We start from the raw sequence: 19,917 nt of genomic DNA on the forward strand, positions 1-19,917 counted from the left end.
GTCGGAGTGTGGCGTCAGAAGCTGAGAAAAAAGAGCCAGTGAAATTGTCAGCTTGGGTAAAATTCAGTTAGTCTCATAAGTACACTGCCTAGATGCTAACAAAGAAGAAATTTTGAGAACCTGAAAGAAAAATTAGCCAAAAAAAGTGAAGAGAAAACAACAGCTAGGAATAACCCTTCAGTGTTCAGCTAAAAGCAGTTCAAGCCTCAGTTTTGCTGCAAGAGATGGCTTTCAGTAATTTAGAGGAAAACATAAAATGTACTCAGAGATGATTGAAATAAATGAAACATTAAAGGAATATTTCAACTCAAATATCAGAAAGCTGGAAAAATAGAAGCTTTAACTAGCTATTCAGTGAATTGAGAACTGCAAAATCAGAGGTTGCAATGAAAGGCCTGGCTGAATATGAGGCTTCTCAAGAAGAGCTGTTTCCAAAAATAGTAGAATTAAGACAGTGAGTAGAGGAAACCTAGGATTTTCTGCTGTACCAGTGAAACTGGAAGGAACAGACTGTATTCATTTTATGAAAGTACAAATAAGCAACTAGGCTGGTGTTCCAAAGTAGGATTTGTTAATTGAAAGAGCATTTGAGTATGTACTCCAAACATGGCAATGCAAAAACAACCAAGATCTATAACAGCAAAGATGCAATCACACCAGGAGAAAGAGCTGATTCTGACAAAGCTGTAACAGAAAGGAAAAATATTAAAAGTTGGAGACAGCCGAGTATTTGTGGAAAATGATTATTCACTGTACATGAGACAGAAGAGAAGCAAATTATCCCAGCAGTCTAGGAATGTTGAAAGGCAGGTGTGAAATTCAAGCTGGTTTATGCAGCTGTGTTCAGAAAATATTTTTTCCTGGAGGATCAGAGGCTTTTTTGATAAGTAACAGGCTAAGGAGGAAATAAAAGATCTGATGCTATCATTGTCATTATTGATCACAGATGGGCCTTGGATCTGAGCCGGCAAAGTGAGCGACAGCTCCTGAGCTTCAGCACCTCCCCTCCCCTTACTTCCTCTTACCCACAATCCTCAGATCTCATTTGCCACAATTAGTGAACAGACGTACATTTTTGGGGTTCTTTCTGTCTTTTTCTATCCCTTTCACTCTTTCTAGTAAGGGTTTGTAGTAATCAGAAGTTTTAGGATTAGTACTTGATTCTTCCCCCCCATTAGTTATTTTGCTGGCCGTTAGGGTTTTTCCCACCCTTTTTCCCTTTTCTTCTTCATTCTCCTTTCGGTGTGAGTGTTTTTTTGTGTGTGTGTGTGTAACTGTTTGGGTTTTTTTTTGTTATGGCTGAAAAACCCTCTGGTTTTAGACATTGCTGTTCATGAAGTCGAAAGCTAGCTCCTGCCGACAAGCATGAGGAGTGCATACACACTCTAGGAGAGCCCTATTTGGAGATTGAATGTGGTATCTATGCAGGGTTCAATCCCAGGGCTCTCCTAGAATGTAGGAATAAGCTGCTGCTTAAGGGGCTGGCCAAAGGGAGTCCCTTGGTCTTGGGCTCCCGCACTAAAGCCTCTTTGGATCCCAAGAGGAAGCCCTCTTCCTCTCGGGAGTTCCCTGCAAAATGGCCCAGGCTCTCGGATCCATGTATCCCGGATCCGAGTTTAGCCTCAGGGGCATCGGCTGCTGGGTCATAGGCTCCAAAATCCTCTGATCTGACTCCTCTGAGGTTTGGAGGTCGTCAGATCTGATCGGATCAAAATCCACCTTGGCTCCAATGACTTCTTCGAATCCATCTGCAGGGAAGCTTTTGCGCTCAAATCCATCCGGGCCTTCGGATACAACAGCTCCTTTGGAGCCAGTTATTATTATTGATCCTCCAACCACCTCCAGATTGTCTGATCCGAGCAGATGTGGCAGGTCCTCATCTAGGGACTGCAGGCACTCTACCCACTCATGCCATTCTTCAGTCTCCTCTCAATTGACTCGGAGTTTTCTCCCATTTGGTATAGACCAGATGATGAGGATCTTATTCAAAGCCCAAATTGAACTGGGCCTGCTTCCATCTCCTAGCCACTTGCCAAGGGGTAATTCACCCAGCTCTGATCTTCTCTCCCCACTAGACTCCTGGGAGTTTGGCGCCCTAGGGCCAGAGCTTGCCTAAGTAGAGGCCGTCTGCATCAGGTAGTGCCCCCACTCCCATGCCGCCTGGGTCCCTGGCTGGATCAGCCTACTTGCCCTCTGGGGTTGGCTTTGCCTTGGGCTTGAGAAATCCCTGGAAGCCACTGGGGGGTGTTCTGGTCCAGAGTTTTCAGACCATTCCCTTCCTTTGGGGGCCTTCGCCCTGGATAGCTTGGGTCCGATATTGTCCGAGGATGTCAGTACTGTGACCCCAGTTGGTCACAGCTGGCAGGGAGGAGGGTGGGGCTTCATCCAGTCTGTCCACCTTCTGGGTGATAGGACCATCTTCAGTTGGTCGGCAGCCTCTTCCTCGGCTCTAGACCCAACCCTGCCTGGTTCTGTTTTGGGTGGTGAGCCTGCATCATTGGTCCAGGGTCAGCCCCCCTGGGATCGCCTTCAGAAGGGCATCACCCCCATAGGGGTACCGTGCTCCTCCTAGTCCTCCCCAGACCCCATGGAGGAAGTGCCTCCTTGGAAGAGGATATGCAAGAGGAGGCACCTTGACTCCCCTTGAGAGTCACTCACAGAAGACACAGATTTCGAGGAAGGGGACGGGTCCCCCAGACTATCATCAGAGGAGGTGTCCTTTGGCAACATTCTTGAGATCCTGAAAGAGCAGGGTGGTTGGTCTTCGCCACACCCCATCCTCAGATCCTCTGAGTAATCTGTGTTCTTGAATGTGTTTGGGGCATGCCCATCTACCTCCTGGGTGTCTCCCCCTGCAGATGAGTTAGTCCATCTCATTGCCTGCAGGGAGTGGAAGGAGCTGGACACAGTTGAACCAGTTCCCAAGAGGGTGGTTAAGTTCCTCAGTCCCCCCAAGGACAAACCATTCTGGAGTAAAGGTGTGTCCCTGTAGATGCTATTTTGGTTGCCACAGCCACAAAGAAAGAGCTTGCAGAACAGAGTTATCCCCCAATAGGGAGTCTAGGACAGTTGACTATTTTGGGAGGTTCATGTATGCCTCAGCTACATTCAAACTGAGGACAACAAATTACATGGCACACTTTACATAGCTGCAAAGAGATTTGGTCTTGGAACTTTCCTCTTCCCTTTCAGAGTTGTTGCCTGCGGAGAGCCTTAAGGTGGTTTCTCCAAAGCTCAGTGCTCACTTCCCTAGCTTATGACTCAGCGAGGTTGATCTCAAACACTGTTGAGGCCACCTCATGAGCAGAGGGCACAGGTATTGCTATTAGGCATTGTGCATGACTTCGCCTTTGTGGGTTTGCGGACAACTTTAAGGTGCCTTTACCAATGCCCCATTCGATGGATCTACTCTCTTTGGACCCTTGGTCAAGGACACATTGACCCACAGTGAGCAGGAGAGAAAGACCTTGTCCGCTGTCAGGATCAAGTTTTCTACTCTCCAATGGTCCTTTTCTAAGACTCAAAGGGGTAGTAAAAAGCTATGGTTCCACAGGACACAGTCTTCCTTCCAGGATGCTCTGCAGGAATTCTCTTCTTCCGGTTGGGGAAGGGGATTCGAAGGAAGACACTGCCTCAGAAATACAGGGGATCCACAGAATCAGGGTTTCTGAGAACCCTTCTCAGAGAAGCCCCCACAGCGCTCCTGAAGCTCTGCCCTGCCCTGGAGGCAGTCGGTGGTCATATCTCCATGCACCACCTGGCATGGGAGGCTATTACCTCAGACCAGTGGTTACTAAACATTGTGTCCAGGGGATGTTTTATAGCCTTCAATCACCCCTCTCCAATCCAAAAGTCACTCACAGATGTTCCACCCCGGCAAAGGGATTTAGCTTTCAGAGGTGCAAGACCTCCTTCAAAAAAGGGCCATCCAGAAGGTCCCAACAGGACAATAAGGATCCGGTACTTACTCTCGCTTCTTTTTAGTGCCCAAAATAACAGGGGACCTGCTTACCATTCTGGAACTCAACAAGCTGAATTTATCGGTCAAGAAGTCGAAGTTCCGGATGGTCACTGTTCTTCCGCTTCTGTGCAAGGACAACTGGCTGTACTTGATAGATGTCAAGGATGCGTACTATCACATACAAATAGAAAGGTGCTCTAGGAGATTTCTGTGCTTCCAGCTGGGAGTCAGTCATTATCAGTTCAGAGCCCTGCCCTTCAGTCTTACCTCAGCAGCCCAGGTGTTCACCAAATGTATGGCAGTGGTAGCAGCCCATCTCCGGCTGCAGGGTTTTCAGGTATTCAAGTACCTAGATGATTATCTCCTCGCTACTCCCACAAAGCATCTTCTTTCACTTGCCACAGACTTCGCTCTAAGCCTGTTTCAAGATCTGATTACCGTCAACCTTCCTAAGTCACACCTTCCTCTGTGTCAGAGGTTGGAATTCATAGTTCTTCTGGACACTGCATTGGAGACTGCAGCTCTTTCCCCACGGAGGGTTGACACGATCTGGGAGCAAGTTCTCCTACTGGATTGGGACAGTGTCCCTGCCCATCTCATACTCCAGGTTCTTGAGTCAATGGAGGCGGCTATTCAGTTGGTTTCCCCTTGCCAGGTATCATATGCAAGTGCTTCAATGGACCCTAGTGGTACAGTGGTCGGCTCACCTCCACCCTATGTCCACACCAATTTGAATATCTTGGGTCTTCAGACGTCACTTGAGTTGGTGAATCCGTTCCGAGGATCTTCAGCTAGGAAGACCCTTTTGCCTTCTGCAACCCTAAGCCACAGTGACCACGGACAACTCTCTGTTGGGGTGGGGGCATTTCCAGGGAAGGACAGTCCAAGGTACGTGATCCCCCTTGGAGACCAAGTTTCACATCATTGTCCTTGAGATAAGAGCAGTCCTACTAAGATTGCAAGCCTTCCAGGACCATCTCAGTCTCTCGGGATGTAGCAATTCAGACAGACAACATGGCGGTAGTGTGGTACAGCAACAAGCAAGGGGGGACACAATCTTACCCATTGTGCAGAGATGATTTAAAGCTGTATAGCTCATCAGATGAGGAACTGAAAGCACAGCTGCAGGTTGTCAAAACTTTTTCAGATGATATTGGAATGTCATTTGGTCTTGATAAATATGCAAAAGCAACTTTTAAAACAGGAAAACTACAGCACCAGGAAAACATCTGTTTGGGATAAGAATATGATATAAAAGAACTTGAGCAAGAGGGAGTGTATAAATACTTGAAAATTGATGAAGGATCAGCAATAAAACATGAACAAATGCGAATAAAGCTCAGTAAGGAGTACTTTAGAAGACTTAAATTAATCATGTTGGATAGATTGGATATTAAAACAAGAAAGATGCTTCATGCTCACCAAATGATTTATAAAAATCAGTGTATATTCCGAAGGAAGGATGGGCCTCCTTGAAATTGATTACATGTATAGATCTGTAGTTGTGGGACTCCACACATATCTGCTGACCTCACAGGATCCAAGTGTAGTGAAAGTTTTGAAACATGAGGAGAATAAATCTAAGATGACATCTCTGCTTAATAATTTAGCAGAAGCATGTCTTACGAACACCACTCGAGTCTGCATGTCCTCCCCGCAGTCGAGTGGCATTCGAAAGACATGCGTGAATGGGCGTGCCTTCATTGAAGGTTGGGCGTCGGGCTGGCACTTTGGCACCATAAAAATCTACTGCCAATCATTTGCGGACTGGACTTCCACTGTGGCGACCCCTAACCAGGAAAATCCGAAAGAACAACAACATATCGATGTCAAGCAGGAATGGAAATCAAACCAGAAGTGCATAAAAAAAACAGGCAGCAACTGAATGTGCTAAAAAACAAAAGAAAGAATATAAGGCGAAGGATCAGATGAGAAGGCAAGAAATATGGAAAAAACATAAATATAGTTGCAATTGTAAGTCTAGAAAACTTCTGGAAGAGTCTCATATTGATCAAGAATGAACGCAGGAATGGTTAAGGAGAGGTGAATTCACATCAAGAAATGAAAGGTTAATATTGGCAGCCCAAGATAGTGGGCTATGTACATGCTGGTTTACTAAGTCCATTGAACATGTGGGAGAAACAGACGTGTAGGTTTTGTAAAACTGAATCGGAAACCGTCATGCACCTTGTTGCTGGTTGTGACGCACTAATGGCAGAGGGATTGTATACTGAAAGGCATAATAATGTAGCTAGACTGTTACATTGGAGATTGTGCAAACATTATGGTATCGAAGTGGCTGAAAAACATTGGAAACATGACCCACAAAGAATCATAGAAAATGATGAAGTTTATATCACATGGGATCACCCAATACCAACAGTTCAAAAGATAGATGCTAGAAAACTGGATATAGTGGTACAAGAAAAGAAGATAAAAGTAACATTGATCATTGAAATTGCCACACCTAGTGACTACAGTGTCTTGCGTACAGAGAGACATAAAGTCATAAGTTACCCTGATCTGCAGGCAGAAACGAGAGCCATGTGGAAGAAAGATACCCAGACAGTTCCAATAGTAGTAGGCACAACTGGTCTTATAAAAAAGAATTTACAATCGTATTTAGGTATGTTACCAATTCATATAACACAATACGAACTGCAGAAGGAGTCATTACAGGGCACATTGCGGGTGCTGCGAAGAGCACTTTTGGCTAACATCTAAGAGTGAAACAATACTAATTTCATGAACTTTAATCGTACTTTGACTTAAGAATAGGGTCCATTCCCATCATAGGTTCATAGGTTGATACTAGGCTATCTGCCCTAGGGCATTTGTAAGCCTAGCCAGAGTGTGTTTGGCTTTCGCCACCCTTTTAGATTTGTAGACTGTGCCTTTGAATAGTAGGTCACAGAATATAGCCCCTTTATGGTTAGTTTATTGTGCCTCTGACTAGCAGGGATCCAGAAGAGATCCCAGGGGTATACTTACGATCTCCCATCCACTCATCAAGATTTCTCTTGAAGAGGGTCAGTGAGGGGCTCTGCCTAACCTGGACTGGGATTTTGTTCCAGAGTGAAGAGAGTCTCTGGGATATGAATCTGTCCCTCCAGCATGTCCTATTTATTTCTGTGCTGAGGTTCAAGTCTCTGGAGCATGTAGCTCTAAGAGATTTGGATTTCTTGAGGTGGAGCATGTCCATTAATTCTGGGTTGGACATGGCTTTATATGTCAGGCACAGATTGCCTCTGAGTAGGCGGTAAGCAACTGAGTGGAGCTGGAGTTTCTTTAGCCTAACTGCATAGGGCATCTGTTTGAGTCCCTTGATCCTCTTGGTGAGGTACGTTTGGGGTCTTTCCAGTTGCTGCAGGTGTCGGGTAAGGTACATCCCAATTGGGGCATTGTATTCAATTATGGGCCTGATGAGTGATGAATAGAGTGGCACAAAGACCTCTCTTGATCTAGATGTGAAACCTTTCGTGATGAGATGGGCTATATAGAAGGTCTTTCTAACCACTTTGGCAACGTGATTGTCAAAGGAGAGATTACTATCTACTTGGGTCCCCAAATCCCTAATTACTTCCTCCGTACCTAATATGTTACCTTCTATGTGGTAGTCTGTGGGCACTTTGTTTTTCCCCAAGGGGAGGACTACGCATTTTTTAGCATTTTAGCTTTAGGCCATGACTTTGGCACCAGTTATCTGTCTCTGTGAGACTCTTTTGGAGGATGCTTGTGTCAGCCAGAGAGTCTATTATGGCACCCAGTTTGCAGTCATCTGCGAACTTGGTCAGCCATAGTCCTCCCATTTCTCCTCAGAGAAATAAATACCGAACAAGAGAGGTCCCAGGACTCTGGTTTAGAGTCTGACAAGGCACCTGCAATTCTAACCATGTGGGTTCTATCCCTGAGCCTGTTCGCAACCCATCTTGTGACATAGGGGTTGATATTTAAGCTGTTGAGCTTATTTATGATACCTGAGTGGGGTATTGTGTCGAAGGCTTTTGCGAGGTCCAGGTAGGCTGTGTGGACTAACTTCCCTTCGTCTATGGCCCTGGTAACTGTTTCAAAGAAGTCGACCAGGTTCAAGAGGCAAGATATGCCTTTAACAAAGCCGAACTGGGTAAGATCCAGTGTCTGAAGGTTTCCGATGCCATTGTTTATGGGTTCCATGATGATACGCTCCATAGCTTTGCAGACCAGGCTGGTTTCCGTTGCTTCGTGCAGTGCTACTAACCTGGAGGTGTGGGTATTTTTGATGTATATGGATACTCCCCCTCCTTTTGTGGTTCGGTCCGAGTTTTGTGGCCGAAAAGCATGGTATGAAGTATAACCTGGTAGTGCTGGGGTGCTTTCGGGAGCCTTGAACCAGGTTTCTGTTACTGCACAGATATCTATGCTCTCCATACTGAGGAGAGTCTCGAGTGCGTGCATTTTGAGGTTTAGACTTCTGGCGTTGAGCAGCATTACCCTTAGTTTCTTTTTCCTTGTATTGTCTATGGAGGTGGGTTTGTCTTTTGACCCTTGCCTAAAAAAGGCACTATGGGGGTGGCAAGAGCCTTAGCCAGTATTTGAAAGCCCAGAGGTGACAGGTGCAAACCGTCCCTAGAGAAGCAACGTGGCTTGTCGAGCATGTCATCCCAGGATGACAGACACTGGATCCCCTTTGAATGGCACCAATACTTTAACCAGTTGTTAAAACTTATCATTTTGTCTTTATACTGTGGCATCATTCTTGGTGAGGGTAAGATGCTACTCAAGGTCAGGGTCATACCAGCCTGGGCTACATGATCAGAGAGCTCCTCTGTCTCTTTTCATGTAGTCCAGGGAGGTACGTCTCAGGTCATTCACACCAGCATGGACAATGACAGAGTCATATTTGTACTTGTTTTGGAGTGACCTGGGTGCGTGTGTTATGTGGCGGATCCTGGCACCCGACAGACAGCTTACAGTGACCTTCTCCTTGTTCAGCCTGGTGAGTGGGACGTCAGTGTGTCTGACTATAGAGTCACCTATTACAAGTGTATTTGGTGTGTTGTTTAGCCTTAAGGGCTGTGACTGTGTGGCACACTGACTTTGTGGACTATGTGATATGTGGGTATTGTTGTGGGGTAGCAGTTGTTTGGTTGTCTGCTTTGGATGTCTCTGCTGCTTAGGCAGATTTTTATTTAGAGACTCCGAGTATGTTTTTGTGTGTTTATGTGTTTGGTTTGTTGTTGGTATAGGTCTGTGTGAGACTGGATTTGTGGTGTGTGTGGTTACCTTCTTCTCCTGATTGACTGTGCCAGTCATGGGTCGAGAGAGCTCAGCCTCCAGTTTGGCAATATAGTTGCATCTCTCACATATATTTGAGTTTGTTGGGAGGAGGAGAGGGTTGTCGGTGTACATAAGGCATTTGTAACATTGCCTTAAGATTCCCATATTCACCAGCTGGACTGGAAGGGTACACATGAAACTGACCTTTGGACTTGTCAGGATATTTCTGATTACTACTTTTGACTGATCTATGGATCAGTTAAGTATTTAGAAGAGTATAAGAGAAGTTTTAGTGCTTTAAAATTTCTTCTAAGTGCAAGTGAAAGGCTATAAAGTGAAAAATAGAGTGCTTCTTTTGAGATACAGATCAGTTCCAAGGGAAAAAGTGAAGAGCAGACTCCGTGGAGCCGGTAATAGTTTAAACCTGTTTAGGCGGCGCTGCCCGATGCTGCGCTATGCGTAAAATCGCGCAAAGCCGCGCTAAAGCGTGTTTTTAAACAGGGGACTTGAAAGAGCTATGAATTAGCCCAAAATGGCCAATAAACAACAAGATTCTTGTGCTGAGATCACTCCTCCAGGTACAGATAGGCTGCTCAAAGTTCCCCACTCCCACTGGTGAACAAAGAAGCTTCCTTCTATCCAAGTAAGGATATGGGCAACACAGGAACTATTCTAAACTCCAGAATACAGCAATACCTGTATTAGGGACTATTCTAGCTCAGGAAAGGCGGGAAAACAAGGATTTATTTTGTTTTTTTTTTTTTTAAACAGTCAACAGAAAAAGCACAGTAAATACTTTACACAGGCTAGCGCACTTGAGTGAGCAGCCTCAACAGTTAAATCAACAAAAAGACAAACTTTAAAGTGCAGGTATTAAATAAATGCAAAAAAACAAGCTTAATTCTAACAAAAGAGTAGTTTTTACTTGCTTTTTGGTGAGAATAGACAGTCGCAAAGGTAAAGGCAGAAAAAGGTACTTAAATCTGGTAGCAGTCACTCTTTCTCATCTCTCTGCTGCTAGCACCACTCTGCAGGACCACAGGAGCTTTGCTGAATCAGAACAAGCGCAAAAAAATGTGCCAAATAAGGTTTTTAAACAGGGGACTTGAAAGAGCTAGGAATTAGCCCAAAACGGCCAATAAACAACAAGATTCTTGTGCTGAGATCACTTCTCCAGGGACAGATAGGCTGCTCAAAGCTCCCCACTCCCACTGGTGAGCAAAGAAGCTTCCTTCTATCCAAGTAAGGATATGGGCAACACAGGAACTATTCTAAAGCCCAGAATACAGCAATACCTGTATTAGGGACTATTCTAGCTCAGGAAAGGCAGGAAAACAAGGATTTTTTTTTTCTTTTTTTTTAAACAGGCAACAGAAAAAGCACAGTAAATACTTTACACAGGCTAGTGCACTTGAGTGAGCAGTCTCAACAGTTAAATCAACAAAAAGAGAAACCCAAAGACTTGGAGAAATTAAAAACAGAGAAGTCTTGAGAGTGTGGGAATGGGCAATGGCCTCCGGCCACTTTCTTCTTGCAATGCATATCCACGGTGATTCCAGTGTGCTAGTGGACAAACTGAGCAGGTCTAGCTTGTGTCCCTACAAGTGGTCTCTGAAACAGTCAGTGGCAAGCCGGAACTTTGATCTATGGGGATCTCCATGCAGCGATCTGTTTGCATCTCCAGCCAATCACAAATGCAGCAAATACTTTGTCTTGATCCCCCCACCTGGGGATTCACCCAGGGATGCTCTTATACACGATTGGCCGCCGGGACTTCTCTATGCCTATCCCCCACTGTCCTTCATTCCCAAAGTTCTACAGAAAGCCCATTGCCTGAAGGCTCACCTCATCCTCATTGCCCCCTTCTGGCATTATCAGATGTGGTTCTCCCTCCTCTGGTCTCATCTGAAATATCCGTCTTGGATATTGGATCCAATCCAGGATCTTATTTCCCATCCATGGAGATTCCCCCTCCTGACCTGACATCCTTGAGGCTGACAGCTTGTTACTCTCCAGTTCCAGTGATTGTCAACCAGGCCAAGTTGCCTTCCCCGGTAAAGGATATTATTTTGGCATCTCAGAAGCCTTCTACTAAAAAGGTTTATTCCAGCAAATGGAAGAGGTTCTCACTTTGGGCTGATCAGAGGGACATAGATCCCTTTTTCTGCTCTGGTTCTGGATATCTTGTCTTTCCTTTCTTCTCTGTTCCAACAAGGAGCAAGCTTCTCTATGATTAAGCTGCAGTTGGCAGCTATTTCCAACTTCCACTTAAATGATAGTTCCATGTTTTCTTCTAGGCTCTGCAAGGCCTTTCTTAAAGGGGTATTCTTGCTTAGGCCTCCCTTCAAAGATCTATCTCCTCCTTGGGATCTTACCTTGGTGCTGCAGTCCCTGACACAACCTACTTTCGAGCCTACTGCAAAGTGTGATATTAAGTTTCTATCTTGGAAAATGGCCTTTTTGATGACAATTACCTCCTCTAAGAGGGTTTCTGAATTACAAGCTCTTTGCATAAAGCCTCCCTTCATGATTTTTCACAAGGATAGGGTTTCTCTTAGAACCAGTCCTTCCTTCATTCAAAAAGTAGCTTTGGAGTCAAACTTAAATCAGTATATCCAGCTCCCTGTCTTTTTTCCTAACTTCTCAAACAAAGGGGAGTATCAACTACATTGCCTGGATGTCCATAGGCAGTTACATTTCTATTTAAAAGGACTGAGGATTTTCGAAAGTTGGACCAGCTTTTTGTAGCTTCTTCCCAGGCCAGGAGAGGCATGGCCATTTCCAAAGTGTCGATTTCTCGTTGGATAGCTTCTTGTATAATTCATACATACATTTGCGAAAGCAATCACAGGGATCTTCCCAGACCTATTACAGCTCATTCTATGAGGTCAATGACTGAGTCTTCAGCATTCTGGGCCAGGACGTCCTTAGATGATATTTGTGCTGCTGCCACTTGATCAAATCCCCATACCTTTGTAACTCATTACAAGTTGGATTTAGCATCTAGGGGTAGAGTCTCATTTGGTTCTTCTATGCTCTGGCATGTCCTTTCTTGAGACCTCCAAGGATTTTGGGTAACTGGGGTCTCTGACCCATCCCTGATCAATAATGACACAGATAGCATCAGAAAAAGAGTTATGTACTTACCATAACTTGGAATCTGTGCAATCCAGTGTCATTATTCATCACATTACCACCCTCCATACCCCTCCTTCTGATGACCAGAGGCACAGGGGATGACTAGAAAAATACAAGAACCTTGGACTTAGGTTCATAAATGTGTACTAGGCTAATGGCCCTGGAGCCTTTACAAGCTTAGCCCATAGAAGTGCCCTGGCATTGTCCCGCCTGACGTTAGTTCCCAGTGTCTGTATAAAGTAGAGCCACTGACGTGATCCCCGGGGTGCACTTTCTATTACCCATCCACTCATCAAGATTTCTCTTTAAGTGGGACAGCGAGGTGCTCTGCTTGACATGTATGGGAAGTCTATTTCAGAGCATGAGCAGTCTCTGGGTGAGGAACCTGTACTTCCAGCATGTTCTGTTGATTGTGGTAATGAGATTGAGGTCTCTGGAGCATGTGGTGCGGAGGAATTTGGATTTCTTTAGATGTAGCATTTCTAACAGAGCTGGGTCAGATATGGCTTTGTAAGTCAAGCAGAGATCACCTCTAAGTAGGTGATATGAGACAGAGAATAGCTGGAGTCTTTTGAGTCTGTCCATGTAGGACATGTGTTTAAGGCCTAGGATCCTCTTCGTGAGGTACTTCTGTGGCCTCTCCAGCTGTTGCAGGTGTCTAGTGAGGTACATGCTAAATAGGGCATTATACTCTATGATTGGTCTAATGAGGGAAGAGTAGAGAGAGATGACCTCTTTCTTCCTGGATGCAAAACCCTTGGTAATGAGATGTGCCACATAGGACTGTCTGACCACAGTGGCAGTGTGGTGGTCAAAGGAGAGGTTGCTGTCAACCTGGATCCCCAGATCTCTTGTAACGCCTTCAGTGTTCAGTGGGCTCCCATCAATGTGGTAATTAGTGGGAACTGAGTTTTTCCCAAAGGAGATGATGACGCATTTTTTGGCGTTAAGCTTAAGTCCATGGTTTCGACACCAGTCATTGGTCTCATTGAAGCCTTTCTGTATGATGTCTGCATCACTTGAGTTAATAATGGCTCCCAGCTTGCAGTCATCTGCGAACTTGGTCAGCCAGAGTCCCTTTGTGTTGGCCTGGACATCTGAGAAGTAGATGCCGAACAGGAGAGCATCCAGGACCGATCCCTGTGGGACTCCACTCGTGACTGGTCAGCAGTCTGACTTGAAGTCCGGTACTTTTGCACTGTGTGTTCTATCTGTGAGCCAGTTTGCAACCCAACTAGTGATATAGGGGTTGATGCCTAGTTTGGTGAGGAATGGTATTAAAGGCCTTGGCCAGATCGAGGTAGACTGTATGCACTGCCTTACCTTCATCCAAAGCCCTGTTGACTGACTCAAAGAAGTCAACCAGGTTAAGCAGGCATGATCTCCCTTTCAGAAAGCCAAATTGTGTGGGGTCTAGACTTGATTTGCTATATCTTTGTTAATCAGGTCCATGATGATGCGCTCCATAGCTTTACATATCAGACTCGTCAGGCTAATAGGGTGGTAATTCCCAGGGTCTGTAGTCGCTCCCTCTTTATGGAGAAGGATGACTGTAGCAGTGCACCATTTGGTAGGGACAAAGCCTGAGGTGAGGCTGTAACTGAACAGGGCATACAGATGTGGTGCCAGTTTGCTTTGTAGTTCATGTAGGACACAGCCCAGGGATATTATTGGGTCCCATGGAAGCTGTATTCTTGGCCTTGTACAGTGCAGCTTTAACCTGTGCTACAGTAATGCTGGGTGCCTGGCATTCTTCCAGTATTGTGATTGGTCCTTTGGGGGGGAGAGAGGGGTAAAGTTGCATTGAATCTGTTGGCCAGTATGTTGGCAATATCTGTTGGCTCAGTATAGGAGGTACCATTGTGCAGTAACTCGGAGCAAATCTGGGTATTGCCATGGAGGTTCTTGATATAACTATAGAAGGATTTGATTGTTTAGTGTCTGCCGCAATTCTGCCTTCATAGCTGGCTTTGGAGAATTTGATGAGGGATCTCAACTTTTTGTTGAGGCTAATAAGGGAGTTTTGTCAATCTTGAGACTTCACCTTTTTCTGCAACAGTTTCTTCCTTCTGTTGTAGAGTTTATTAATGGCAGGGACCACCATATTTGCTTCCTTTTTTTGCATGAGAGTGTCTTAGTACTGTTGGGTATGTCTAGTTCCGTGCATTTATGTACATGTTCATACAGTGGATTTGTGTATGGTTTGGCAGTCATGCAGCTATTTTCCATTGGCATGAGTGCCGTGAAGTTAGCCACCTCTGTTTTTAGGAGCCCAAAGTCAGCTTTGGAGAAGTTTTTCAAGGTGGTTACTTTTGCAAGAGGTGTGGGTAAGATATGCATTTCCATCGTGATTAGTTTATGGTCGGATCTGACCAGGGAGAGATTGACTATTGGTGTAGAGCAACAGTCCCCCATGTTAGTAATAACCAGGTCAAGGATGATGCTTCCTCTAGTGGTGGTCAGAATGAACTGGTCCAGGGCATTGGAATTTATGAATTCCAGGAAATGTTGGGCCAATGTATTGGTGCTTGAGTAGTTTTCCCAGTTGATAGAGGGGTAGTTGACATCTCCTAGTATGAGAGTGTTGGGTTGGACTTTGATAGATTTCAGGGTGCTTAGGAACGTGGAGTGACAGTCCTAGGGACATGGTTGGGGACCTATAGCAGGCTATGACCTGGATCGCCGTCTTACCCAATATTTGTTGTACCTGAAGTATCTCAGAGTCTGATGTTAAGAGATGGAGATGATCAGCAACACTGAAATTAGTGACTAAATGTGTGTGTGACCCTTTTACACTCTGGTTTAGATTATAATATCCGTCACATTTGTGAAATATGGCTTTGCAGGAAAAAGTGGCTGAGAAAGACTGGACTTTTGTTAACTGTTAAACTTGTGGGTGTTCTGTAAAACATATATCCAAGTTTGTCATTAATGTTTAGTAAGACACTAAAGGGAAAAATAACATTTGTGATCATTTTTTTCCTTATATTGGTTATTAGCTGTCTGATGGTAGTGGCTGGGCTGTGTCTTGCAAATTAGTGGATTTGAAAACTCTCTTATCTCCTTGTATAGCCAAGTGTCTGTTGTTAGTTGTAGAGTTGGGATGGTTCAAATGATATGGTGGTCATGGTTGGTGAAGAGAATAGGCTACTAATTGAGAGACTTTTTGGATCCCAGAAGGAAAGTGTTTCCCACATCCTGAGACTTCCATTTTGTGACTGTGATTCTGCAGTGTTTTAGTTGTAAGTGTTCAGGATTATTGGAACAATATAGCTGGTGTGGCTAGTGGAGAAAAGGAGTGTGATGCCACCCAGCCATCTCCTGGGACTATGCATTACTACCACTGGGACAATTACTGCTAGTAGTTGGAAGATTATTAGATTCCATCAATAGCCTGCTGAATGCCAAAGGTCTTGGGTTTAGAGGACATTCTGGAATCTGTAGACTGTAGTGATTTTATTGCCTTTTATGTCGTCTTTTAAACCTGTTTGATAATTGGAGAATGTTGTTGTAGACCTGGCTTGGTTTAGGAGTTTGTTTATTTTAGTTTCTAGCAGTTTCTCATCTTCTCAGCCTTTAAAATGTTTATCTTTTAAAAATTTAATGTCCAGGAGGCAAGTGGTATTGAATATTCGTCCCTACAGCATTTTAACAGCATTCTTTCTAATGCAGTCTTTTAGCTACTATTGTTGTAGTTCTGTTTCCTGCTTAAGGAGAGTTGTGTCTGGCTAATGAATTAAATTGCTCTCTGGTGATATTAATCTGGATTCGATGTTTGATTTTTTGTTTTTGTAAAGTGCTTAAGAAGTAAGCAGTAAAATAAACTTGAACTTGTTCATTGACAGCAGGAGGTGGTGTTATGAGTGCTGCATCATCTGGAGATGTTATTGAGAGTCTAGCAGGTGAGGTGTGAGTATGTTGCTGAGGTTTAAGTGCCTTGGTCTATTGCTACGTGGCTTAGGAAGAAATGTTATTAATACATCAGTATATATGAGATTTATATTAGTATTGTGTGTTTGCGGTTTGGGCGTATGGTTAGCTTTGATAAAAAGTTAATGTGAGGAGTTTGCCACTAATTTAAATAGATGTCTATACCTCTCCCAAGTAGACAGTATTAGATATCAACAGTAGGTTGTCAGTGAATATCAGGTAGATGCTACTCTGGCTCAAGGTACCTGTTACTGGTAGGCTGGCAATAGATACATTAAGTGCAGTCTGTAATCTCGTGGTGTCAGGAAATATGATGGAAGAGGAGTTTAGTACAAATGTGTACTATGCAAACCTTGGAAACCACTCTAAAGGGGAAGGTTTCAGTAATAATGTGTCTGAGTACTATGCTGTCTGAGTTACAGTAATAGTGGTCTGGGTGCTGTAAGAACAGAAACAAGGTGAACTTAACTGTGTGGTATAGTAGTGTACACACTAGCACTGCAAATGTGTCTCTGTATTAAAGAAGCAGAACCAGATACTGTATATACAGGGTAGGACAGAAATACACTGGATGTAGACATGGGTACCACAAGTCTAGAGAGCACAGTGCAATTTAAAAGTGATAGAATAAGGCAGAAACAAGTCAGTATGCTGGCACATTGCCCCAGGCAAGATGAGCACAACAGTTCAGAAGTAAAATATTACCAGCACAGGCAGGCATGACATAGGCATGTGTGTTATAAGACTAGTAAGATCACTAGAACAATTCAAAGGTGATATGAAGAAGCAGCAGAGACATGGATGTTGCAAATTATTTCAAGTAAAGTACAGTAGTTTAAAAGTGATAGACTGTCACAATACTTTGCAAGCACAGTTCATTTCAAAAGTGATGCAGTGGTTGCCACAAGACTGTACTTACAACAATTAAAAAGTGATGCAAGCACTAGAACTGGCATCCAAGCAATTTCTACAGTAATCTAAGACAGATCCAATATAGTAGTCAGCTACAAGTACAGGTGCCACAGTTAATGTCACTGACGTATGAGCTGCTGTGCTTTGCAGAACAGTTTAAGGAATTTAGCTATGAGTACAGCTGCCATTGTTAGTTTTGCTGACTTGTGAGCTGCTGTATATTGCATAAGAACTAAAAAAGGCTAGAACATATGCTGCTGGAGTACACTGAGGAGAACAGGTATTCACTGGTTATTTTGGATGATTTCATCTGGTCATGTGATGCACATGTTACAGCCCATCAAATGCAAATACAAAGTTATGCACAGCAGCAATAGTTAAAGCAGTCAAAAATAAGCAATCTGACAATCAAAACTGATAGTAGTAAGAAGTGGCCACTGGCCAGCAAATAAATGTTTAGAACACAAGTTCCTCTTCTGTCTAAAGAGCAAGACAAAAAGCAGTCCTAAATGAAAAAAATATCATTAGGGTACACAAGTGTAATTATTAGATTAAAATACTAGAAAAAGTCACTTCTGTGATGGTGGAGGGTTAGATAAGTGGGCACTTCCAGCAAATTAAGGCAGCCATAATTAAAGCAAGCAAAAGCAAGACTTATAGCTGGATAAATTGAAATATTCCCTTTGCCTGTCTGCAAGAAAATATTCAAGCAAGCATGTTGCAATTTGTTGTACAGTTTTCAGCAGTACTAATGTCCAAGTCCTGGAATAAAATATATTTTTATGCTTTCTCTTTAAAGGTATTCTGCTTGAGATGCCCCACAGTATCTTAAGAAAACTTCTAACATCACCAGAGGAACTGAAAGAAAAAATCAAGTGTGCTGCCAAAGTCCTCGAAGATGCACTTTAGTGACTGTTGTCAATTTCACAGTTATGGTGATATGTATGAAATGAAAGCACTCTGTTCAGTTTTCAAGTCTTAGTTTTGAAATGGAAGTTAATAGGTCTGATGCTGTTTTTTTTTAAACTCCCTCTGCAGGACCCTGCCAAGATGGCTCCACTACCTATACCTAACCCCACAGTTGGCTGTTAAGTTCCTCTCCAGTGAGAGTCAGATGATAAGGAGCAGGCCAGCTTTAGGTACTGCAGAGTGGCACACCTTTATGTCTGTGTAGGCAGCTTGCTAGTACAATGTAGCTGCCTGGCTAGGGGCGAGGTACATGCTTTCCTATGCACTTCTGTCTCATCCATCTCAGTGGTGTACATGCACTGCCAGCAGTATGAGGTTGCCCAACATCTTTCAATGGTGATCACCTGCCGTCCGGTGGATATTATGGTCTAGTGGACCAAACAACCTTCTTTCCAGCAGGATGAGTGAGCTGGTATCAGCTGCCTCATCTTCCAATACCTATTCCCTCAGGTGCCTGCACTGCTAATCAAAAGAAGGTCACCTAGGATATAGTCAGCACTTCATCAGTTTGCACCATGGGGCTGGGCCGAGTGCAGCTGGTTTTTGAAAAAGAAGTACACAGCTGTGTAGTGCACACAGTAGTGTGTGGTCTGAGTGTGTATAAGCAATATTCAGCTGAGATTTTCTTTCTGTTTTTTGTGCTGTTTTCTTCTGGTATTGTAATTTACATCAATGTTTATTTCAGAGTAAACTTGTAAAGGATGTTACTTTCTGAAAAAAGTATAAGCTACAAGTCTTAAATTAGAAGTGATAAAATTTTAATAATGGTTCCTGTGGACATTATTTTTGCGAGCTGTGAATTGCTATGCAGGTAAAGGCATACTGCAGAATTCTAGCTTTTTCTCCATAGATATGTTTAAATGATGATTTAGTGAGTCTGATAATATCTTCTTAGTTGTCTCAGTGAGTAATTGTGATCTCTAAATGTAAGTTTTGTTCTTAGAGGTGGGCAGTAGCCAGTATAACGTATTTTAAATAAGGGTGCCAAGGGGCAGTGTTGCTGTACTTGTGACAGGACACCTATCGTAATTGCATACAATACCAGATGGAATTATTGTATGATGGCAGTCACATCAGTTGTTTTTAGACTGAAATTAAACTGGAAATGAAAATAACATCAGAAGTGGGAAATTGTAACACTAAAGTTTAAAAGTAATGATAGCTACAATTTTGAAGTACTTGCAATAAAAATGTCTAACTTTGAATCTGAAATAACACTGTATATACATTAGAACACAAAAGTGAAAGAGTTGCGTTAAATTAATGAATCCACCAGGGTTGTGGAAGGAACTTTGATGGTTTGAGTCATAATGTAGAGGAATCCAGGATTGCTTTTGAGGGAGCTGTAAATGTTCTGGCAGGAGTCCAGGAATTTTGTCCAGTTCGGAAATCTTTGGTTAACCATCCCAGAGTCCAATAGAATTATCTTGTGAGATCAAAATGGAGAAGATAGAGCCTGGAAATGAGTTGTAAGTTTCTTATATGATGATGCTGATCATAATCATAGTGACGATTCTGAGGGGGTCTGAATCGAGAGTGGATAAAATCAGCAAACAAAGAGAGAAGTATTGCTAGAATTCAATTTTCTTTAAGTCTTGGTGAATACCTTCATGGGGTAAACCCTGTTTTTACAAAATCTCTTCAAGATGACACTAATATATAAACTGTAATTTATATAGCATATGTCATGGACAGAAGTAGGTTAAAAAAATATCAAAGCCAGCTGGGTGCACAAATCCCAGGATAAAAAA

General features: G+C 43.5%; 1 protein-coding gene across 1 annotated transcript in view; it reads left to right on the plus strand.

The window, feature by feature from the left end:
• LOC122790988 overlaps window positions 1-19,371 on the plus strand; it is a 542,539-nt gene extending 523,168 nt beyond the window's left edge. Inside the window, exon 8 of the mRNA XM_044058711.1 lies at window positions 17,997-19,371. Within this exon, the coding sequence (XP_043914646.1) occupies window positions 17,997-18,106 (110 nt within the window). The 3' untranslated portion in view covers window positions 18,107-19,371. The remainder of the gene's footprint in view (window positions 1-17,996) is intronic.
• Window positions 19,372-19,917: the final 546 nt, after the last annotated feature.

Source organism: Protopterus annectens, chromosome 16.part0, assembly GCF_019279795.1.
Source record: "Protopterus annectens isolate FY-2018-M chromosome 16.part0, PAN1.0, whole genome shotgun sequence".
NCBI lineage: Eukaryota > Metazoa > Chordata > Ceratodontiformes > Protopteridae > Protopterus > Protopterus annectens.